This window comes from Oryx dammah, unplaced genomic scaffold (genome assembly GCF_014754425.2).
Source record: "Oryx dammah isolate SB20612 unplaced genomic scaffold, SCBI_Odam_1.1 HiC_scaffold_23, whole genome shotgun sequence".
Classification (NCBI taxonomy): domain Eukaryota; kingdom Metazoa; phylum Chordata; class Mammalia; order Artiodactyla; family Bovidae; genus Oryx; species Oryx dammah.
The window spans coordinates 47,062,155-47,086,870 of NW_024070207.1; the positions used below are offsets into that span (position 1 = coordinate 47,062,155).

General features: G+C 43.7%; 1 protein-coding gene across 2 annotated transcripts; it reads right to left on the reverse strand.

Annotated features, from left to right (window-relative positions):
* Positions 1-13,681: 13,681 nt before the first annotated feature.
* SLITRK4 (SLIT and NTRK like family member 4) lies at positions 13,682-24,711 on the reverse strand. Of its 2 annotated transcripts, none has more exons than XM_040265398.1 (2): positions 24,356-24,711; positions 13,682-19,759 (listed from the first exon to the last, which is right to left on the reverse strand). In XM_040265398.1, exon 2 carries the CDS (start codon positions 19,707-19,709, stop codon positions 17,196-17,198), a length of 2,514 nt encoding a protein of 837 aa, XP_040121332.1. In that variant the 5' UTR covers positions 19,710-19,759; positions 24,356-24,711; the 3' UTR covers positions 13,682-17,195. The 2 variants fall into 2 exon arrangements, with proteins under 2 accessions (XP_040121332.1, XP_040121333.1); XM_040265399.1 differs by lacking the exon at positions 24,356-24,711 and adding an exon at positions 23,508-23,601.
* Between the last annotated feature and the right edge of the window lie 5 nt (positions 24,712-24,716).

Here is a 24,716-nt window from a genome sequence, read left to right on the forward strand (position 1 = left end):
AAACAAGGCTAGAAAGAACTGCGTGTCGGGAAGTGGGATGGACGACCAAGGGTGGCCAAGCGGGATGGAAGGTCAGAGAATGTTTTACTCTCAAGAGGATGTTTGAAAGAGGGGTTGTGTTCTGGCTCGGTAGGTAAGTAGGCTGATGGTAGGTCAAAGTTCAGGGGCTTGGGGAAAAGAAGAGAAGCTGGATTGTGTAAGACTTTAGAGTCCAATATAAGCCCGTTAGTTTGGGGGCAGTTTGTTTTGTTTTTTCGTTCTGAGAGAAAAGGGGACCCATAAGGGTTTTGAAAATAGGAATGACATGATCTGGCTCACATTGCTTTAAGGGCTCAGAGTTCAATTTTTTTTTTTTTAATTTATATGTGATTACCCTACCCCTAAAATTCTGTTTCAGATTCCAAGGCAGGGCATACCTCCTTAACCCTCATGGATCTAGACTATAACAGTTGTGTCCATGGTAGATTAGATTCTTGTTTAGCAAATAGTCACTGTCTCTCCTTTAACCTCCATGGGAGGAGTGTTTTCCCTGACCCTTTGATGTTGGACTTGCCTGTGTACTTGCTTTGGTCAATGGCATGATACAAATAGGGCTTTGGTATGTACTTGTGTGGTTGGGCTTGTTTTTTCCTCTTGTGCTTCTGAATTTGTTTTGAGAAGAGCTTTCACTGGATGAGCAGCTAGTCCCAGAAGAATGAAAGACACATGAAAAAGGCAGAACTGAACCCATGCATTGGAACCAAGCCAGCCTAGATCACCCAACCCCCATACCTGCAGTCTACAGAAGGGCCTTCATAGCTGATCCACAGACCTGTAGCCTGAAGCAAAGCCATTGCAGTCAACTCGAGATGTATGCTGCTGAGTATCTGGGTAATTCTTTCATGGAGCAGATAATTTTCTAATTATCTTTATAACACCCTAATCATCTTCTTACCCTCAAAATTCTCTTTCCAATACCCAGAGTATCGGACACATCTTCTTAAAATAAAATATCAGATTCTGTACCCTCCTCCTCAAAAATCATCAATAGCTCCCCATTGGCTGCAGAATAAAAAAACAATATCATAGCAGGAAATCCAAAGCCCTTCATAATTTGACTTTCAACTCCCTCTCTCAGACTTCATCTTGTCATACTGGTGACTACACTTATGGAATCAATAAATATCTGTCCATCGTCTACTAGGTACCAGGTACCATGCTCGGCACTGGGGATATAAGATGGACAGAATATGGATTTTTATTGGAGAGGCAGATAAGAAAACTTGCAGTGTTGAAACAAGGTATGAGTGTTGGTACAAGAGTCAGCACAGGGTACTGTGGGGACGTCTAGCAGAGGCTTCCTGGGGGGAGGCGGGGTGTAAGATGAGATCTAAGATGAGAATAGAAGTCAACCCAGCAAAGAGAGGAGACAAAGGAAGGTTTAAGCAGAAGGAAGCTGCTGCATGCTCAAAGGCCTGAGGATAGGAGAGCATAGCACATTCATATAACTGCAGCCATTTCGTTCGACTTCCCAGGTGGCACTGGTGGTAAAGAACACACAAGCCAATGCAGGAGACAGAAGAGACGTGGGTTCAATCTCTGGGTCGGGAAGATCCCCTTGAGGAGGGCATGGCAGCCCACTCTAGTATTCTTCCCTGGAGAGTCCCATGGTCAGAGGAGCCTGGTGGGCTTCGGTCCATAGTGTCACAAAGAGTCAGACATGACTGAAGTGACTGAGCATGCACACATGCCACAAAGAATATCAAGGGAGAGAGGGTAACAATAGTGGGAGGTTAGAGAACAAAGCATAGGCCCTGCCCTGCTGGGTGTGTAGACTGTGCGCCATAAAGAATATCCACTTTGGATGAACCAGGTAGCAGAGTCAAATCTGGGGTCTATCTCTGCAATTCCTGGGTCTGTTTTCCAGCCCTGGTATTGACTCATGCGTAAACTTAGGCAAGTTTTTAAAATCTCCCTTTGTCTCCGTGTCTCCATATGTGAACTTGGGACCATAGTATTGCCTACAACATAAACTTGTTATAAGAATTCATTTAGATGGCACATGCTAAATGCTTAGCACAGTGACTGGCATGTAATAAGCACTCAATACATAAGTATGACTTTCAGTTATTTGTATCTTATCCTAAGGGCAATGGGAAGTCATTGAAGTGATTTGTGGGACTGAAACATTAAGATGATGGAGGCTGATTTTGTGTGGAAAATGGATGTGAGGCCGTGGAGGCAGCTGGGGGTGGGCAATCAGCAATGGGGCTTCAGCAGAGATGCAGGGAAGTGGTAATGGCTAGAGGCCTGGGCCAGTATAATGGCCATGGTTATGAAGGACAGAACTTGGGGAGAAGCCCCAGACTTTGCTGGCATAGGGCAAAGAACAGGTTGGGTTTCTGGCTGCAGTAACCAGGTAGCTCAAAGGCTGGCCATCAGGATGGCAAAGGCAAGAACAACATTCTTTGCAGGGAGGATGATGAAATTAGTCGGATGCATACAGAGCTCCAGGGAGCTACGATTCTTCTAGGTGGAGATATGGGTAAGCAGGGAGAGAGATCCTAGCATGTGTTCTAGCCACACCGTACCACCCAGTGTCCTGGAAACAGCGAGCTCTCCCAGCCCTCTCTTCCTTTACACAAACCGTTCTCTCAGCCAGAACTTCACTCTCCACTGATCAAAATCCCACCCAGCCTTCAAAGGTAAGAGCTACGTGAGCATTGGTTTACAGTGTACACTGTACGTGAGAACACTGAAGACCTGAGAGTCTGCTCATTTGATCACTTTCACACCCGCCTCCTCTGCTAGTTCACGATCCCCATGGTCACTGGGACTTGGTCCAAGGCTTCTGCATCCTCTAGCCCCCAACCCAGGGAAGACACAGAGGAGACATTCAGTGGATGTGCATTACCTACAATTTAAAAAATCCACTTTATTAAAGATATGTGGCTGTGGTAGGGAGTGGTGGGCGTAGTATGGCCCCGCAGAATTTGCTCCAAGTCAAAGTCCACCACCAACGGGTGAAGCTCCAAGATTTCCCTAGTTGTTCCTCATCCCTGATGGGCCAACACCACTGGCATGAGGCCTCTAAACAAGCAGTGGAGGTAACCTCCCATCACAGCTTACCCTGTTGCCCTCTGGCACTGACTCTAGGTGCTCACTTTGACCTCTTGCCCTGGATACCACCCTGCCACCAGTTTTGATAGTTCCATGCCCTTCATCTGGAATCCCAAGTTTTGCTTGCACTCATCTTTTGCTTGCACTGCACCCAGGGCTCCAGTCCTGATTCTTGTCTCATTTCTCAGACCATCTTCATCTGTAATGTCTTCTATCAGTGCACGGAGTCCCCCATGGAGCCAGATGTTCCGACATCTGGCTTGAATGCAATTCAAGTGGGCCAGGTACCAAAAAAGTCTGTTGAGATAGAACTCATGTCTCTCAGCTGCCTGGGGCATGGCAAGCCACTCCTTGCCTCTCTTATAGATGCTCATCTCTGTGTTCCCAGGACCCCACAGCCTCCTGGCTTTCTCCCTAGCTGTCTACTTCTGATTTCTCTCTCTCTCTTTTTTTTTCCTTCTGCAGGAGCTTTCTCTTCCAAATGATCACAGCAGTAGAGATTATTACAATGTTGTATAAACAAGAATAACCTGGGAAGCTTTAAAAGGCACATTCTGGGGCCCTGCCCACAGATCCTCAGGTGTGGAAGAAGCCCAAGTGTGTGGAGTGTAGCAGGTTCCTCAGGTGATACGGAAACAGATGGTACTTAGAGCCTGAAATCCTTGCTGGGCCTTGTCTTCTTGTTCTGTGACCTTCCATGTCAGTAATGACGGGTCTCAATCCTGCTCTTGGCCTAAGGCACTCCCTTGTGCTCCTGCTGGACCCAGGCAGCCACCTAGCTGATGACTTGAAGACTTGGAGCCATTTCAAATTTAACATGTTCAAGCTGGAACTCTTACCCTCCTGAAATGTCCCCTTCACAGCCCTTCTCCCTAGAAGTCCTCAGCTCAGCGAACTGCCTCTTCCTCAGCCCCTCACCTCGGACTTGCATGTCTGTCGGGAAGGCCTGCAGCCTACATCGAAAGCATTGCTCACAACCATCTACTTCCTTCATTTGGAACAGCTAAGAGCTCCTTCATTTTCTGTCAGTACTACTGCAAGTTCTTCCATGTTGTTTCCTCTGTCACACTCTGCCCCTCACCCCCTCTAGTTCAGCCTCAGTAAAACAGTCAGTTCAGTTCAGTCACTCAGTTGTGTCCGACTCTTTGTGACCCCATGGGCTGCAGCACACCAGGCCTCCCTGTCCATCATCAACTCCTGGAGTTTACTCAAACTCATGTCCATTGAGTCGGTGATGCCATCCAATCATCTCATCTTCTGTCATCCCCTTCTGCTTCTGCCCTCAATCTTTCCCAGCATCACGGTCTTTTCAAATAAGTCAGTTCTTCGCATCAAGCGGCCAAAGTATTGGAGTTTCAGCTTCAACATCAGTCCTTCCAATGAACATTCAGGACTGATTTCCTTTAGGATGAACTGGTTGGATCTCCTTGCAGTCCAAGGGACTCTCAAGGGTCTTCTCCAACACCACAATTCAAAAGCTTCAATTATTCAGTGCTCAGCTTTCTTTATAGTCCAACTCTCACATCCATACATGACTACTGGAAAAACCATAGCCTTGACTAGATGGACCTTTGTTGGCAAAGTAATGGAGCAGCCATGAAGAGATAAACCACATCCAAGGTCAGGAGTAGCAGCTGTGCTTTGCTGGACCAGCCATGTTGAGATAACTCATGTCCAAGGTCAGAAAAACCCCAGTAAGATGGTAGGCACTGGAGCAGCTGTGAGGAGATACCTCATGTCCAAGGGCAAAGGAGAAGCCCCAGCAATATGGTAGGAGGTGCAATTTCATGTTTAGAATCAAACTCCATTCCTGCCAGAGACACTCAGAGGGCTCAAACCTTGTGCACACCAGGACCCAGGGACCCCACAGAGACTGAGACAGAACTGTGTTTGAGAGTCTCCTGTGGAGGTACAGGTCAGCAGTGGTCTGCAGCAGGGACACGGCTCTGGGTGTGGGTATGGCATAAGTCCTCTTGGAGGAGGTCACCATTAACCCTATTATAGAGCTGCCAGAACTTACATAGGACTGGGAAACAGACTCCTGGAGGGCATAAAAGAATCTTGTGCATCAAGATCCAGGAGAAAGGAACAGTGACCCCACAGGAGACTTCCCTGTGAGTGTCCGGGAGTTTCCAAAGAATACTTGGATCGGTGGTGGCCTGCTCCAGGGTTGGGGGCACGGACTATAGCAGTACCTGCCTGGGATCTTTTGAGGGAGATCACCATTATCTTCATTACCTCCACCATAGTTTGGCCCCAGGTAAATAGCAGGGAGGGAACACAGCTCCACCCATCAACAGAAAATTGGATTAAAGATTTACTGAGCATGGCCCCACCCATCAGAACAAGACCCAGTATCCCCCTCAGGAAGTTTATCCAATCAGGAAGCTTTCATTAGCCTCTCTTTGCAACCCCATGTATCGCAGCACGCCAGGCCTCCCTGTCCATCACCAACTCCCGGAGTTTACCCAAACTCATGTCCACTGAGTCAGTGATGCCATCCAACCATCTCATCCTCTGTCGTCCCTTTCTCCTCCTGCTCCCAAGCCCTCCCAGCATCAGGGTCTTTTCAAATGAGTCAGTTCTTCACAGCAGGTGGTCAAAATATTGGAGTTTCAGCTTCAATATCAGTCCTTCCAATGAACACTCAGGACTGATTTCCTTTCAGATGGACTGGTTGGATCTCCTTTCAGTCCAAGGGACTCTCAAGAGTCTTCTCCAACACCACAGTTCAAAAGCATCAATTCTTCAGCACTCAGCTTTCTTTATAGTCCAACTCTCACATTCACACATGACTACTGGAAAAACCGTAACCTTGACTAGATGGACCTTTGTTGACAAAGTAATGTCTCTGCTTTTTAATATACTGTCTAGGTTGGTCATAACTTTCCTTCCAAGGAGTAAGCGTCTTTTAATCTCATGGCTGAAATCACCATCTACAGTGATTTTGGAGCCCCAAAAAATAAAGTCACCCGCTGTTTCTACTGTTTCCCCATCTATTTGCAGGAAGTGATGGGACCGCATGCCATGATCTTAGTTTTGTGAGTGTTGAACTTTAAGCCAACTTTTTCACTCTCCTCTTTCACTTTCATCAAGAGGCTCTTTAGTTCTTCACTTTCTGCCATAATGGTGGTGTCATCTGCATATCTGAGGTTAGAGGCCAGACAGACTGAAAACCGCCATCACAGAAAACTAACCAATCTAATCATATGGACCACAGCCTTGTCTAACTCAATGAAACTATGAGCCATGCCATCTAGGGCCACTCAAGATGGACAGGTCATGGTGGAGAGTTCTGACAAAGTGTTGTCAACTGGAGAAGGGAATGGCAAACCACTTCAGTATTCCTGCCTTGAGAACCCCATGAAGAGTATGAAAACAATCAGTAATTTTGTCCAAAATCAACCGAGTCATGTTACCTGAAAAGAAAGTGAAAGTGAAGTTGCTCAGTCTTGTCCCCATGCGACCCCATGGACTGTAGCCTACCAGGCTTCTCTATCCATGGGGTTTTCCAGGGAAGAATACTGGAGTGGGTTGCCATTTCCTTCTCCATGTTACCTGAATGCTTTTTCAAACCTTCATCTACTCCCCAAAGCACCATGTAGTCAGAATCCTAACTGGTCCTTCATAATTTAGCCTGGGGTAGGTTAGGTTAACCCTAACCTCTGGCCTCTGGACAAATCAATCCTATCACTTGTTTTGTTAATAAACTTTGATTGGAACCCAGCCACACCCATTTGTCTACCTACTGCCTGTGGCTACTTTGAAGCTATGATGGACGGTCCCCAGGCCAATATGAATGTCATCTGAGTGAATGGCACTGAGGGGACCTTAAGCGGGTCTTCAGGGGAGTAGGTTTAAGTCAGTCTCCCAGTTTGGATGGATGTGAGTTGCATCAGCTTTACAAGTGCTGTGACTGAAGGAAAGCAATGGTGGCCTCCTAGTCCACTGCTTGTCACAGGTCTGACATGCTACCCTGTGTCCTAAAGGAGTCTCTTTCTCTACCCTTCAACAGTGTCTCTTAGAAATACAAGCACCAGGACTTCCCTGGTGGTCCAGTTCTTAACACTCAGCACTTCCACTGCAGGGTCCATGAGTTTGATACCTGGTCCAGGGAAGATCCTACATGCCGACAATGTGGCCAAAAAAAAAAAAAAAAATTACATAGGCCAGAAGACAGTGAAATGATATGATGTGTTCCTAATGTAAAAAAAAAAAAAAAAGATTACCCCCCCCCACCAGTCCCCTCTCCAAATGCAAGTACCTCTGAGAGTTCTGATGTAGTCATGTGCATGTGAATCAGCTGCACTGGGAATTTGGTGTCAAGTAGAAGGAATAAGCTGAAAGAGCATTAGTTTGACTCAGGGTGGAGAGGTTACTCTTAGAGCTCATGGCCCTTGTTGCAGAAGAAGCCTTCTGATTGAGAAGCTGCAAGGCTGTGCAGGCGCCAAGCAGGGTGAAGTGGGGGTGTGTGTGGGCACCAAGAGAAGAGAGAGACGAGGCCAGAGGGTCAGTCTGCCTTCCTCTAATAGACATCTTCACATGTCAGCAACAAGTCAAATTAAATATTTTTATTCCTTTCCAGTCTTCTCTCTGGGTTTCCTGTAGCTCAGCTGGTAATGCAGACTAGCTTTCTCTACTTACACCCAAAAAATAATTAGGCAGAAGTTATTTATACATTAGAAGTCAAGTATGATTCCCAAGTGTAAAACTGCTCATTTTGAATGAGTTATTAACTAGTACCTGAAGGAATACTCTTTGTGATTAAAGGTGTCAGCGAATGCCCAGTAGCCACTTTTAAGGGGGAGGGGGCACTTTTAAGGAGGCTTAATGACAAATTCAGAATGGCTGAGTGGTATTGGATGTACTCACAATCTTTAAAAACTAACAGTACCCAAAATAAACAAACGGAAGCCCTTGAGTCTGAAGGAGTCCCCCCCCACCTTTTTCTTTTCTTTTGTTAACAAAACTTTCTCTATAGAATGAAATTCCAAGGCGAATTTCTGAGAGTATTTTCTTTTATAGTTCAGATAACTTAAAGTTGCTATTCTGAATAGAGTCTGTTGAGCTATAACCTGAATTTAAATTCTTTGGAATTATTTTCAATTCTATCTAATTGAGGGTAAATAATAATAATAATAATAATAATAATAATAATAATAGACCCAACTCCAGTTAGAGAAGATGATATTACAATCAACTAACCTTTGTGCTCCATTTGCCAAGCTCAAGAAATAACCTCAAAATTGAAACCTAGGATTGAAATAATAAATATGAGCACGTCTTACCATTTCTGGTATGAGGTTGTTACTATAGTGCCATCTTCAGTGCAATGTCCAAAGGAAGTTGTTTTATTCCTTTGTTTAAAAAAAAAAAATCAAGCATCAGAAACTATTCTTTTGGGGATCTCATAACATGAAAATGCTAAAAATGACAGAGAAATTTATGTCTCTTCTAAAATGATGCTTACTGTCTAACTGGTATTTAGCATTGTGGATTTGTATCTGGCAGGTATCATGCATTAGTAATTAAACTACTATAGATCAAGTATTTGAATGTTTGGAGCCAAATACATATTTAACTTGCTGGATAAATGACTTAAGTCTATAAACCAGAGAATCTTGGATCTGAGAGTTAAGAGTGTTCTCTAAGATCATCTGCTCTAAACTTGCATTCAAATACATTTTCTTGAATGACATCCATCCTCCTTGTCGGAACTATTCAGACTATGGACACCTCCCTGGACAAAGAATTCTGTATTTTGGGATCTAGCTCATTCCAGTTATAGGCTGCTATGAATCCTTATGGAAAATATCCTTCTGCCACACTGGAATGTTTCCCTGAAGCATCACCCACAGATCCTCACTCTCCTCTCTGGAACTTACAAATAGAACAGTGTAATGGAAATAGCATTATCCTGTGAGTCAGAAGAATCAGGATGTAGACCAGATTGGCCTTCATGTGTTGCTTGACATTGGGCAAGTCACTTTCCTGCTCCAGCCCTAGTTGCTTTTCCAAAAGGAAAGGAATTGGGAAGAAACAATCTGATTTCAATGGGTATGTATGCTCCCATCTATTTATGGTGGTTCTTAAACATTGAAGATGACTATTCCCGAACAGGCTCTTGGATTAATCCCTTTCTGATGACATTTAAGATAGAATAAAGACTGTTTAGACCATGTCCTATAGTAAAGACACTATTTAGAAACTAGCTTTCTCCAATGTGTTTGTAGTCAAATGAGTAGGTGAAATCAGATATGCATTTGGGATTAAATACCCAAATTACTGCTCACACATCCTACACTGCAGCACAGTCTAGGCAACCAAGAGTACTGTGCAGTCTGTACAGAGTCCTACTTCTCTCCAAATGGACACATCAAAGCCTACAAAAAGTCAACAAGTTCCAAGGAAGGTGATCTCACTGGATGGAATTTTAATGAAATGCCTGTGTTTGGGTTCTTTTAAAATTCCTCTTTTCTTAAGGACATGCTAGTTGTCTTCTTAGTCCTGATGGTTTGATCCAGTTTACAATACACATTTCTGTGGAACTGCTTAGTTACATCTAGAAAAAAAATGCTTTGTGAATTTTCATGGTGAGAACGGATACAGCAGCATTTAAGCAGCTGTGCCAAATCTGAGCAAATGAATATTTTCTGAAATAGAGGGTGCAAGGAGAAAATAACAGCCATGCTTACGGCAACACATGGCAAACCTGCCTACATGTCAGCAATAATAGACTTCTCGAGTTACTGCAGGGACCCCAGAGTACAAACTGATTTCTTTGAATCCAGCTCAGGCCTAAAAGCCTTGCAGTCCAATTCCGAGGCAAGGAAATCTAAATTGCGAGAAATCCTAACGTTGTCCTGTTTTCTGAAAACTCACTCTCTCTTCTTATAATTACTTTCGTGTCAGCAAGACTACCTTTGAAATCAATCACTTACTGTACTACATTTTCCATATTTCTTGAAGTTATAAGAAGGAAATGAACAGATAGAAGTGTGATGATTCTTTCTATAAATAGCTTGAGTTTCCAGGGTGGAGATTACCCTCCACTTTGACAGGGAGAGCTATGAATAAAACAGCCAGTAACTTCTGTGGGCTGGAAGATAACTGGTAAATAAAAACAAATATAGCAATGTGGGAAATACACACAGCAGCGTGATCTCTACTTGTGGTAATATTCCACTCTTGAACATGGAATCCTAGGTTTTGTGTGTGTACTGCCACCAACAAGTAAACGACGGTGAAAAAAAAAAAATCTCCCGAAAGTAGCCTATGCCATAGATGATGTTGGATTTTTATAACAGAAGAGAGAATTTCCAGCAGGGAGGACTTGGCAAATATAACACATCCTGCGATGGAGCAAGGGGACCCATGGCAGAGACATGGCTTCCTGGGGGTTCTGGCAGAAAATGGCTTCTGAAATACGCACTTGGTAATTTGTACTGAAATACAATTTCTGATAACAAACCAAAAGGCCTAGCAGCTTTTAACCAGAAGATTAGGTACCCAAATGTTCGTATTGATTTATTTTGTCCCCTATCAAAATTCATTATGTGTAATACACCTGTTTCACCTCCTACTCTCATTAAACACATTTGCTAATTATTATTATTTTTTAACAGCTAGAACTCACCAGGAGGCCCTGACATTCAGTCAGTTCATGATAACAGTCATCCCAGGAAAAAATATCATGGAGGCTGTAAAGGTAACTAAGTTGTTTTCACTGACCAGGGAATTCTGTAAAAACATGAGTTGTGTTGATACAACCTGGATTTCCTACATATTTAAAAAGAAATAAAACAGAGAGGGAGAAAGGAGTCTAAGACTTGACATATTTTACCATGAGTCTTATTCAGTAATCAGAGTCTGAGTTCTATCTGATAAACAATATTTTCCTTTTGATACTTATTTGCCCTTATCCTTCTCAACCTTCACTTGGGTAGACAGCTTTTTAGTCGGTCATTTTCAATCTGCTTTTTCTTCTTTTTTTTAAAAAAAAACTCTGTATTCTAATAATTTTGAGTCAAACTCTCACCCTGGGGCTCTTTATTTTGGATCTAGGGGCCCCTATCTGGCTCTCTGGATAATATTTATGAAAGGTAGTAACAGATTTGTACCATGGTTGGCTACTTTGCCATTCCATACTGCACTGTACAGCAAGGAAGCTTATAGATTGCAGATGATAATGATGATAAAATTAACAAATAAGGAAAATCAAAACCAAATCTCAAGACAGTAGACATTACTGAAACCCAAGGAAGTCCTGGGAGATAAACAGGGACTAATTTCTACTACCTATGACACAGTGGTCAGGTTGCAATTTAAAGTGAAGCAAAAAGCTGAAAAATTATAATTTGGGGTCTAATACCTACTTTGATTTGAGAAATCACATTCAGAGGAGAAACATTGTATTTGTTTACATCAACTAAATAATGCATAATTCACTCTGTGTGTGTATTCGTCTGTGTGAGCGTGTGCGTGTGTGTTTGCATGTGTAGGTAGGTAGACCTGGCCTATTGTATAAACTAATGGAACAATGGCATAATCTAAAAACCAGATCATTTGCATTTCCTTTTGATGTTGAGCTTTACTAATGTCACACTAGTAAACACACTGAATAGTTACAAACATGACCTATAAGAAAAGACTTTTATTAGTGAAAACAGCATTAAAATTATCAAATATCAACTCCAGAATTTTACCACAATGGTTCATTTTACATGGAACAATGATGGAAACATACATTGTAAATCTCAGTGAGAGAACAGACCTCACTATCACTTTCGAAGGTTGTCATGAGCAGTTAGCAGTGTATGACATGAGCTAGTATAGAAATAGATTGTTCATGAACTTCAGATGACTATTTCCTTCCTATAGTTAATTTGAAAGTGATATTATATATTCTTATTACATATTCAGACCACTCTCTGAAGGCCATATTAATGAGCTTTTTAAATTCAACAAGGAATTTCTCATATTTGATGTATTATTGAATCACCAGAGTTTCTATTTAGCCTGCGTATACAAAAGAAAACTAAGGTGGAAGCCTGAGTAATTCTTTCCTGGTTCTGGGTACTATAGTCAGCAGATCTAGTAATTATGATTTAATGAAACATTTGAATCTTTTTATTCTCAGTGGCAATTATTTGGCTCAAAGTATTCAAGTGGTTGTCTCAGAGCCCTCCCTCATTTTCCCTCTGCAGACATAGGCAACAACAGGGTAAAAATCTTTAAAGAACTAAAAAGTCAGAGTTTCATACAAGATGGACAATGCAGTTTTCCTTCCTTGAGTAACCTTTCTAAAATGCAATCTTGTCAACCAGTGGGAAGTAAAACAAATGCAATTCAAAATTAGACTAAGATCAGTTTTGTACAGAATAAATTATTAAAATGTATTTAGCTTCCGATTTGCTTTTAACAAAGGACAGAGTCCCCGGCAAATCTGAAATTGAGGATTAACAATTGAACTTGAGATCTGTCACCAGTGATTCCCGGTAAATGAAGCCACAAACAGGATATTTTAGTTCAGCCCATTTGATCATAGTGACTAACAGACTGAGCACTTGAAATGAAGCTAAACCTTTGATACCCTTTGTCTACATAACTGAGTGGCTTGGACCCAAACCACTGTGCTCACTATGAAAAAAAGAACTAAAATTGGTCTCTCCGTCATGTGATGCATTTCCCGTAACACACAAAACATTTTGTCCAAAAGTACTCATACATGCTATCTATATCGCTCAGGTCTTCAGCATAGCTGGTTATAGAGCCAGGCCGTAGCCACGTTAATGTTCTCTGTATCCCTCTGTCTTTCTATCTCTTCCTGAAAGAAAACACTTTATTGGCCAGTTTATAATCTTTGCAGCCTTCAAATAATGCAATTGGTTCATTTTTCTCAACAAAATGATGGACTGATGATTTTGGTTACCTTTGAAAGAACCAAATAAAAGTCAAAACCAATCCCAGAAATGAATAACTAACCAATCAAGCTGGCCATAGATGATAGAGGACCCTATGTTTTCTAAAAGTATTGAAACAGATAAAGATTGAACGTTAATATTTGCTTATCTGCAATTATGTCAGATTCCAACTGATTCAAGGCAATGGGGAAGAATCAAATCGTGCTGAACTTGGCCCTGTCTGGCTCTTCTCCAAAGAGAATGCCAGTGGAAAGGAACTCAAATTGCAAAGATGTTCGAAAGGAAAAGCATCTCTTAACACAGATTTAGCAATTAAGTTTAATACAAAGAGCATTCTAAAGCTCTGTGTCTTAAACTCAAATCTGGGTCAAAAGATCAATTTGATTACTGCTTTATTTCTTCTGAAAAATAATAGAAAGATAAATATATTTAACAAAGTGTGGCTTCAGAAATACCATTGTAGCAAACAGTTTTATTAAGACTTTCATAAAAATGGCATTTAATAAAGTCTTCTAATACCTTGATGCTATTAAAAGCAAACAAAAGATTAAAACAGTTCCTTTCTGTGATTTACATTAGCTTTTATAGCATTACTTGATTTTCGTCTTAGAAACTAACATAAATAATAATAATCAAATCAGGGTAAAAACAATACAATGCGTTTTCTTTACTTTATTTCAAAATAGTAATTATAAATACATTCTTCATATATTTTCTCCCCAGCTCTTTGGATGCGACAATAACACAAAAAAATAATAACTCACTGTGCTCATTTCATACAATGTCAATGTACAAATCATGCAAAGGATATAGATTAATATTACTGCCATACATTTCTAGATGTCTTATTATTTCTCCAATACCTGTTGATGTTACTCATGAGGCCATGCCCTGTATAATGTATGGATCCTTGTGGCTTAAAGAAATTAACTGTTTTTCTAAAAGCAAAGAAAGAAAGCTGGTCTTGAAATGATTTTCTAATTAATATATTTATTCAGTTTATTTTTCAGAATGGAAAACTAAATACAGAATACAAATTGCCTTATAGACTGGAATCACTGTATTCTAATAGCTGCTTTCTCATAAAATTACACAAAGATTTCCTTTTAAAGAATTGAATCATCTTTATTGATTTCATAAAAAAATAATTAAAACTTGGTTTATATTCCACAGACATATTATCCCCACCCCTTTACTGATTTCATATGATCTAATTTCCTCTGCCACCATTGTAACAGAGCCCAAGTACATGATACAATGCCAAGAAGCCCATGATGTGTCAGACCACATTAGAAATGAGCACTTCTTGGATTTTTTAGATTTGAATTAAATTCTACTAAAAATGCTGTACCAACATATAGATCTTTCCTTAAGGAGTTAAACTAACATCAAGGTTATAGTTGAAACCAACAAACTGTAGATAACAGTATTTTAACTGCTCTTGTACTCAACTCAAAACTTATGCCTAACTACATTATCATAAAATGTACAAGTAGAACTAATAAGAGACAGGTGTAAAACTGTATACATTGCATAATGTAGGCACAAAGACTTTAGTTCAGGAAAAGAGATCAGCCTTAACCAAGGATTTGTTACTGTCATTCACTTATAAGTAGAACTTCCAAATAACCACATACATTACAATTACTTTTTTTTGGAAAAGGTGAACATTTATTCCTTTCAGCAGAAGAGTATGAGATAGCCAATATGCTACAGCAAGCTTCAAGATGGAGGCAGGTACTCTTACCATTGACAACTGCAAAAACCTTGAAACCTCTTCAAACTATCACCACACTGAATAAAAGGCATCATCCCAATGACCTCTTAACCCCAGCTCATAAATAGAGCTTCCTGGTTCCTCCCATGAGCATCTGCTTAAGATTCCTCAAGTCATACTTTATTGACAGGACAAACTAAAGCACTTTCTTTGCAGCCTTTGAGTCTTTATCCTGTCAGTACACATTAGGAGCCCTTTCATCCATGGATGCATGCAAACATGGTAATGGCATATTAAAAGTTCTTATGAAATTGTAGATGCAAACAGGCTGTTGGGCACACATCTTCATGTCTTTTCTTTCAAGATCAGAAAGCAACTATTTGTTTATATATTTTTAATAGTCATAGAAAGTATTCACAGACATTGTCATGAAAATTAAAATGACACATTAAAGTTTTAAGAGCACCAGCACATACATATGGAGACATTTTTTTCTGCTATTAAAAAAAAAATCTCCAAATAATCTATATGTATGCATGTACACCCAAACACACACATACACACAAACACCTCCAAGAATGCCAAGTTGTTTGTTTGCTTGTTTTTTAATCTTGCAACAAACACATAAAGCCCTGGAATTAGTCATTAATAAAGAGACTGCTGTTACAACTTTAATCATAATATCATTTTAGAAGCTGCACCAAAATACCTGCCACTTGAAACTCATGAAGAATGTCTATATTTTACCTTCTTGGCCATCTTACTGATCAATACAGTAATTATAAGAGATGGAACACGAATAATATACATATGCAGGCAGGCCAAGAAGGCAATGTGTTTCAGGATGTCCCTTTGCTAATTGGGAGAACCTAAAAATATTAGAATATCTCCCATGATCAAGTGCTCCCTTCCTTTGACCAATTTTGACTTAGAAGTTAACAGCACAAGCAAACACAGTGGCATATCATTTGTACTTGCAGACTGTGAACTCATCTGAGACCAATGAAAGCATTTTACAGTGTGGCTTTCATAGCCGTGGATTACCATGATGTTTACTGTTCTACTTGATTATCTGATAGTAGTCAGAATGATGAAAGAACAGGATATGATGCCTACAAGATATAACTATTAACCTTATTCATTATTTTTTTAAATATTCGTAGTGAAAACTATTTGAATTCAGCTCATAGAATCCTGAAAAGCAAGACAAGTGATGGCAAATAATTGCCTCAGACACAGTCTATAAAACTAAGGAACCTATTTTAAAATGCACGGTTGGTAACAAATCTGAAGATAATATGCTAAATTCTCAATGATAGCACAGAACTATTTTTTTTTATTTTTTTGTGTGTTTTTTTGTTTGTTTTGTTTTTAAATGATACCTGATCACAACGTCCAGAATATTTCTGTACACATAAGCTTCAGTTTCAGTTTGGTATATTTTTGCTATCTAAATGTATACTATTGATAAATTCCCTGTGATCAGGAAAACAAGTCAGGCATATTAAATACAGATTAAGGAGTACATATTTTCCTATTTAGTATACAAAGTACTTCATAAATATGAATTATGTTACAAAAATAGCTTTGGGTGCGCTCACACGGTAAGCACTTTGCTAATTTTGGACAACCTTTAAGGATTGTGGGTATTTCACATAACTGAGAACAAACTCTAATATTAGTTGAATTTGAGCCATGTTTAATTCTGATAAACATCACGTATTTCTTCAGATCACCACAAACGCTAGGTAACTCACGTTTATTTATTTTTTTTCTCTTTTAGGTTTTATGTCTAGACAAGTAATGCTTATAGTGTTCAAATTTATTTTATAGTTATGTAATGCATGGTATATTTTAAACAAATATTTGCACAATTTAACATTATAAATCCAGCAGTTTCAAGATGCAGGCCATAAAGTTTACCGATTTACAAATACTGTCGAATGTTCTCTCTTGGCATGCTTTTTTTTTTTTTTTTTTTACTTTTCAGATAATCTTTACACAAAGTTGTTACAATGCCACAAATCAAAAGGAGTATTCCAGTTCCACCAACTGAATCTACGTGCAAGATGAAGGACCCAGCTGAGGTACAAACACTGGTACCAGTTTTCTTGAGTTTGTTTTACAGAGCACAAAGAGACGAAGGTTTTGCATTGGGGTACAAAACAGATTTGCCTCTTGAGGTTAAATTCAGTGAATTATGTATATAAAGCATCCCTTTGGCAATAGAGTTTGCAGTATCCCCACAGGACTCCACAGTATAGGTTTTATGTAGTAAAATCTATTAAGGAAATTCTCTTCTACGGGACACATCTTTGCAGCTACAGTTAATGAGACACCCTTGGAAACATCTGTCTCTATGCCTATTGATAATATAGTATTTGGAAGTGAGAAGTCAACAAAAGGCACTTTCATCATTAAATAAATGTCCTCTGTAGGAAGTAAGATTGCATGACCTAGATCTTGTTCAAAGCTGTCTGCTCTTCAAGGACCTGTAGGTAGTCGGGGGAACTCTGGAGTTTTGCCTTCAGTTCAAAGTACTCGCTGCTCTTCCTTTGCTCCACGACTATTTTACTGTGGTTGCCGCCTATCAGTGACTTCTTGTTTTTTTTGTCTTGTTTCTCCGGATAGCGGATCTCGAAGCCACTGACGCCTATGCTATTGTACTCCTTTTTGCTTTCGAGAAAATTCTGAATAAACACATTGGAATCCCTGCTCGGGAATAATTCATCCAGCTCATCAATGGTGCTTAGTCTCTTCCTGGTATCCATGTGCAATACATCTTTTTCCTTGTCAGTGACATTTCTCATCATGACTTTCTGGCCTGGAGGATCAGAAAACATGAACCCGGTTTCAGATTCTTTCAGGCCGCAGGTGTGGCTCTTGCTCATCTGCTCTATGGTTTGTGGAATGAACGCTTCCGTGCCCAGGCCGTCTTTTTTGTTGGTTTTGTGGTCATGTTTTCTCAGCTGCAGCTGCATGGAACTGCACTCGGGGTTCCCCAGGCCTTCGTGCTTCACTGTGGGTTTCTTGTTTCGTCTCAGCACAAAAACAAGAAGGCAAAAAGCTACAAACACAGTTAAGATGAGGACCACTAAGATGCTTAGGATCAAAATGGACAGAGGCACTGGACCACCAGGAGGACTTCGAATGGGCCCCAGCGGGGTAGTGAAAGTAATGGCGGGTGCAGGGCTCGTGATTGGCGCCGATGGCTTGTTTAAGAGCTTGGGACACAAGATTTCGTTTTTGAGGGACTTCAGTTCGATGTTGGCAAACTGCACAGGTGTCTCACACTTCAGTTCTTTCATTACAATCCCATCGTTCAGCTTCTCCAGCCACAGCTTTAATGCCACCAAGTCACAAGTGCAGTCCCACGGGTTGCCCTCCAGGTCGATCTGAGTAAGAGCCTGCAGCTGATCCAGGACACCACTGACAGGCAGATACATAAACTTGTTGTTCCTCAGGTTCAATCTAGCGAGGGGTGCTCCCGAGAAAATGTACACGGGCAGGCTCTTTAAGAGATTATTGTTTAAGTACAACAGCTGCAAGTTTGGCATTGAGTCAAAGGTGCCCGCTAATATTTCCTTAATTAAGTTGTATTCCAAATATAAATACTGCAGGTTATGAAGGCCTGAAAAGATCTCAGGATAGAGTCTCTCGATCTGATTGCCATTGAGATAAAGCCGGCGTAAATTTGTGAGGTTTCGGAATACGTCACCCTTGATTGCAGTAATCTGATTGCTGCCTAAATGGAGTAGATCCAGTCCCTCGAACTCGGTGAAATCAGAGATGTCCACGTCTTTGATGCTGTTGCCATTGACATGCAACTTCTTGGCATTTAACGGTTTCGGTACCAGCTCTGACATGGACTGGATGTTTTTCTCTTGGCAGTTGACACTCAGTCCCAGATCGGAAGGGTGGGTTTTGCAGAAGCAAGGTGCTGGGCAGGGTGTAAGAGGAGGCACCCTGGTTTGGTAGGACACGATCTGGCTGAGATTGCGGTTAGAGAGGGCTTTGCCGGCCACGATTCCAGAGATCTTGGAGGGATTTGTTGTTTTCGGTGCTTTGGTCACTAACCTGTGTAAAGATGTTTGGGTGGTGTGACCATTCGGGGTGGTGTAGCCATTTTCCAGCTGAGACGGAGGCAGGATTCGCACGTCAAAATCACTGCCTGTGCCCATGGGGCATAATTCCTGCTTGTTGGTTTCTTTTAGAAGTCTTCCGTATAAGTCACTGGGCGTTTCACAGATAGCTTCACCTATGTAAATGTTATATGGCATATTCTCCAGCCAAGCTTTTAAAGGCAATAGATCACAGCTACAGTTCCAAGGGTTATCTTCCAGTTGCAATTCGACCACACGGCCTATGTGTTCCAGAACTCCAATATAGGGGAGCTTCTGGATTCTGTTCCCTCGGATATCCAGATGAGTCAAAGATGCAAATCGGAAAATATTATCAGGAAGGAAGGAAATCAGATTGTCATTAAGAATGAGAACTTTCAGTTTGTGGAGCTTATTGAAGGCTCCCCGTTCAATATACTTGATTAAATTGTAGTCAGCCTGGAGATACTCCAAGTTCTCAATGCCAAGGAAAGTGTCAGCCCGGAGAATCTTTAATTCATTGTTGTTCAAGTGCAACTGCTTTAATGCACTGAGCCCAAGGAAGGCTCCTCCCTCAATGTTCTGCAGTTTATTATTTCCCAGCTGCAGGGACACTGCATGTGAAAAATTCAAGAATGTGTTTGGGTAGAGGATATTTAAAAAATTGTTTTGGAAATTGAGGTGATAAAAATTGGACCAAGGGGGTTTCAGCTGGTTTGGCCTGTAGACTGAAACCTTCTCACAGTTGACATACAGCACATTCTCAACTGACACGCAGGAACACACATTGCAAATTTCCACCGATATGTCAGAATCTGCATTTGTCGAAGAAATCAGGGCTGACAAAATCAGAAAGAGCCAAAGAAACATCTTCTTGCAATCAGCAAACAACTTTATGCTTCTGAATAAAGAGAAATAATCTAAAAAATAAAAAGAAAACATGTTTTTCAATGATTGTTACTTGAAAAAGAATTTGTGCTTAAATCCTACCACAGTGAACACATGGCTATAATAATTAGCTTTGTATTTTTAAGACACTCAAAACTTCAAGTATTCTCACTCAGTCCAACAAGAACCACCAAAAATACCATACATTTTATTTCTGTGCCTGTAGTTGATACAAAGTTTACATGTGCAGAACACACAACAAACAACAGGAAAAAAAATTGCTGATCATGGTTTAACCTGAACAATCTGAAAAAAAAAAAAAAAAACAAAAAACCTTGGACCACCAAATTCCACCCTTGAACTCAGACCTCAAGCTTCTATTGGTAACTCTAATGACTGATTCCAGAACATCAACTATACCACATAGTTGTTAGCACCAGGAAGGAATTTCTATCTGTAAATGTCTACTCTCAAGGCTTCAGCTTGGTAAAAAGCCAGGCAGAGGAGATATTAGGGCCTTGGGTTCCATGAAGGATGGCGATGGGAGTACTGAGTGGCTGCAGAGGGAATGGTCAAAAGATCAAGGGAAGAAACCCTGGAAAGATACGTGCCTGAGCTTCAGCCCAGAGGTAAGCACATTGCCATGAATCAGTTCACTCCTGTACACTGCTCTACACTGTGTTTAACACACACACACATACACGCACACACACATATGACCCTGAGAGGGTTTAGCAAAATAACCAAGTAGGAAATGGCCTAATTTGAGTATCAGGTAAATAAACAGTATCCAGTTTCCTGTCAGTCATCTCCCAAACAGGAAGGGAAATAACGCTTTTTTGTCTTTGGGTCCCAGAAAGCAGGAAAGAAACCTGCTTGCCCCTATACTGCCTATCTGATGTCCAGACAGCCTCCCCACTCCCCAAGATCTGGCTTTCCTGCCTCCCTGACCCTCTCCCATTCTGTGTGCCATCTGAACCCAGGGCTGACTGACACTTGGCTCAGATACCGATCTCCTTCACTTGGACCCACAGACTGCCACTGCTGAGGAAGAGGGGTTCACACACTACAATCCCCGGGAGGCTTTATCTGCAGCACCAGATACATTTAGCACAGCCAATGTCTGTCCTCAAAGTCATCAGTTCCCAAATACCTCACTCCAAATATTACCACCCCATGTCCCTGTCTACAAACAAACCAAGAATCACTTAGTGGAGTTTCATGCTTAGCAAATTAACCCGTGGCTGCCAATTCCGTCCACACTATATGCATGTACAAATATCTGTGATGCTTCAGGGAAAAGATTAAAAGGAACAGCAAGCACTGTGCATTTTACCAATACAGTTTTACTCATGTGAGCCTCCTCCATCTCAAATGGGAAGCTGGCCGGAATTTCAATATGGTTACCATCAAATATTAATTAAATAAATCAATTACTCAGGAACACACAAGGAGGAGAATGATACAAAGAGAGAAGTGACACACAAAAACTCCTTTGTTTATTTTGCCCGCGAGGAATCAGCTAGTGGCAAAACCGAACGTGCCTCAAGGTAGACAATTCCTTAGCCGTGACCCACGAAGATTTGCATTTTGAGTATTTAGTTCAGAATACAGCCGGCACTGCCCAGATGCTCGTTGGCTGCCATATAGATGAGCATTTCCTCAGTTCACGGTGATAGCTTAATTGGCAGTGCAAAAAGAAGTCATAATTTCAAAGTATGACATCATCCAAACTAACTTTTATTGTAAAATCAAAATCTCACATGCTTTCTTGACCTTCCTACAGATCTGGTTTTCAGCAACTACTCTGTTTCCTTAGAGTCATTTCTTGTTACTACCCCCCCATCCCGCACCGCCCCCAACCCCAAAGAAATGCTAAAGCAACCAAACCAAACCAAAACGTGAACACCTGAATTCAGTACAAAACAAAAGAACAAGGAGCATGAACAGACCTGAAATTGCATAAGGAGCTGTCCTCCTTGCAATTTCTACTTTAAGCAGCAATGGGGGGTGTGGGGGTAGCGCAAGGACAAGCTAGAAGTTCCCAAACGCAGCTCCTGTGAAAGAGAAGCTGCAGGCGGCTGGAGGATCAAGCAAAGGAGAAGGGGAGTAGAGCTGCCAAGGAGAGAAGGGAAGAGGGACCGAAAGGGCAAGAGACCATGGAGAAGTGGAGAGGTTAAGAAAAAAAGCTAGGAGAAAGGCTCTCCCCCCTCCAAAAAAAAGGGGGGGGGGCTGAAGGGGCAATGAATGTAAGCGAAAGAAACCTCATAGTCACATGGTACCACTAAAACCTGTACATTTTACAAGGTGCGGGGCGGGGAGGGGGGGGAGGCCAAAAGGAAAAAGCAAATCCACAAAGTGTGAGCTGAGTACCAAAAGCCATCTCTCTGGGTTACAAGGGCGGCCCGTATCCTTATCCACCTCTCCGTCTCTCGCTTTCCCTGCCCCGCAAGACATCCGGCTCCCACGGCCGGCCAGGACTGCACAAACCTAGCCTTACCACAAATCCGGCATCCACCGGAGCGCCGCGCCTGGCGCTCCGCTTTGCGCGGAGTGACCGGGCCTGCAGGGGGCTGATGACCGGGGAGGGTGGGCCGATGTGGCTCCCCGGTAACTGGCCCGGGAAACCTCCTCCTGCCTGCCTGGGACGCGCGCGTTGGGGGGGGGCTCCGCGGAGAGACGCTGTCCACACCGCCCCGGGTGCGCTACCTCGGGCCGGCAGCGACGCGGCTGGAGGGGCTGCCGGCGATGGCGCGTACCGCAATGTTTTGCCGCATCTCGGTGCCCAGGGCCGGCATGCAGCCCCGTCCCGGGTCCCGGGCCCGAGCGGCGGCCTCGTGGGCCGTGTAGCAGAGGCGGGGACCGCTCGGGATGTCGCGGGGGCCTTCAGCCCCGCTGCGCACACATCTCTCCGCGCGCTCCCGTCCCACCAGGGGCAGCTGCCGGAGTTTCCGTTGGCCTCTAATAGACCCAGGCGTGCGGTGGTTGAGGGGGAAGAGGTGGCCGGCTCGGGCCACGAGGGTGATAGCTACCGGGGCGTCACTGGCCCGCTAGCCATAGGCAGAGTGACCCTGTGGCTCCTTGGCCAACAGCGGCGGCCCAGGCTCCCCCTTGTGCGCCCACCCCTACCCCACCCCCCACGCCGGCCAGCCACAGAATGCTGCTGTCACCAAGCCAGAAATCAGCTCAACATTTGCGCATCTTGCAAACTCGCGCTGCCAGCGCTTGCCCGGCTTTGCAGGGTTTTTGGAGTTACCCACCGGCTTCTCTCGTATTCCCTGTCTTGCGGGATGCCAGCAATCTCCAATTAGCTTGCGGGCCACTGCCTGGAGCCCTAGATCCAGGTCCGCCTAGAGTGCCTGTGAGGGGGCCGAAAAAAAACAAAGCCCAGCCCTGCTCAGCGGCCCCGACAGCCCACATCGCCGTAGACCAGGACACTTTCCCAGTTGCCCCAGCCTCCCGGGGGCGGGAGCGGGGGCAGTGATGCTAAGGACAACGGACTCTTTCGGTCCTCGGGGACTTGCGACCGCGGGGTGGGCAGGCAAGTGGGGAGCGCGCGGGAGCGGGGAGGTAGCCACTACGGCCGCTTTGGCCACTCAGCTCGCTCCAAACCAACACGACCCAAACTAAAAATAAGAAGCTACCTGCCCCCCTCCACATGCACGCGCGCGCACACACACACATAGACACACACTCACACGCGCGCGCGCGCGCTGCCGAGCCGAGCTGGGGAAAGAGGCAGCGCGTGTCTGTGCAGCCCCAAGCTGGAAATTCACCCACCTCCAGACCCCGGCGGCTCTTGCCGGACTCGCCGCGCCGCGATCCGCGTTGCAGTTTCCGCGATGGTCTCTACGTGATCCAGGCTGGAGCTCCTCGGCGCCCGCTCGCCCGTCAAACACAGCGAGCAACCCTCGCAAGCGAGCAGGCGGGCAGCGGCGCGCACGCGCGCACCCAGCCAGACACCGCGCGCGCACCCAGCCCCTCGCACACCGGCTGCACCTTCACATACAGGCGCCGAATCCTCGCCCCCTCCCCCCGCACTCCCCCCCAACCCCGGGCACTCACGCAGACCTCCCTTCCGACACTGAAGCACCTCGACCCCCGCGCATTCCCGAGGCCTCCCCCAAACCCCCACCCAGACACCCACCCTTGATTCCTCTTCTACCCCCACGCCGGGAAAGACAGAGCACTTTCCTCCCGGCATGCCCCCTCTTTTTTCCTAAAACATCCCGTAGGGAGGAGCGACCCCTTTCCTCACGCATAGAGACCCCAGTCACCTAACGCGGGCGCGCTAGCCTCCATTTCCCCACAACATACACATACACTCCAGTCCTTTCTCCTCCCCCAGTCCCCTAAGAACCAAGGCACACACGCACGCACACACACACACACACACACACAACCGGGGCGTTCCTTTGAGCGAGCCACCAACAACCCCGGCAAAGCCCAAGAAACAGCGGAGAGCCTGGGGGAAGGCAGGGGGTCAAGGGAGGTAGATAGGGGCGTCGAGTCTACGCGCAATTGAATCATTCCAGGATCGAGATATTGGGGTGGGGGGGGGGTGAGTCAACAACAATGACATTCAAAGGCAACAATCGCACTTGGGCTTTGTATCCCGGGTACGGTACCTTTTGCTAATTGTCACCCTGCAGAACAGAGGGCTCCGGGAATACTTCTTCGGTCGCGGGCGATCCTGGATGGAGCCTTCTCTGGACCAGTTTCCTGGGAGCCAGTAGTGTTCTCACTCCTCCTACCTGTGTGCGCGTAAGGGGCTGGGGGCTTTAAGGCAAAAGTGTGAAGCTTTAGCCCAAAGTGAGACTGTTTGGTGGATTTAGGAGACGCGTTACTTCTCCGCACCTCAGAACCCTGCGAACCTTCGGTGTGGAACAGGTTACGAGGGGTTGATTAAGGGGTGGGAAGAGGGGATAGGGGAGAGGAAAGAGGTGTGGGACTGAGAGAGATGCCGCACTTGCGACCAAAAGAAGAAGA

Bases quoted from the DNA above. Each gene is read 5' to 3' on its own strand.
- SLITRK4 (XM_040265398.1), bottom strand. From the start codon at position 19,709: ATGTTTCTTTGGCTCTTTCTGATTTTGTCAGCCCTGATTTCTTCGACA.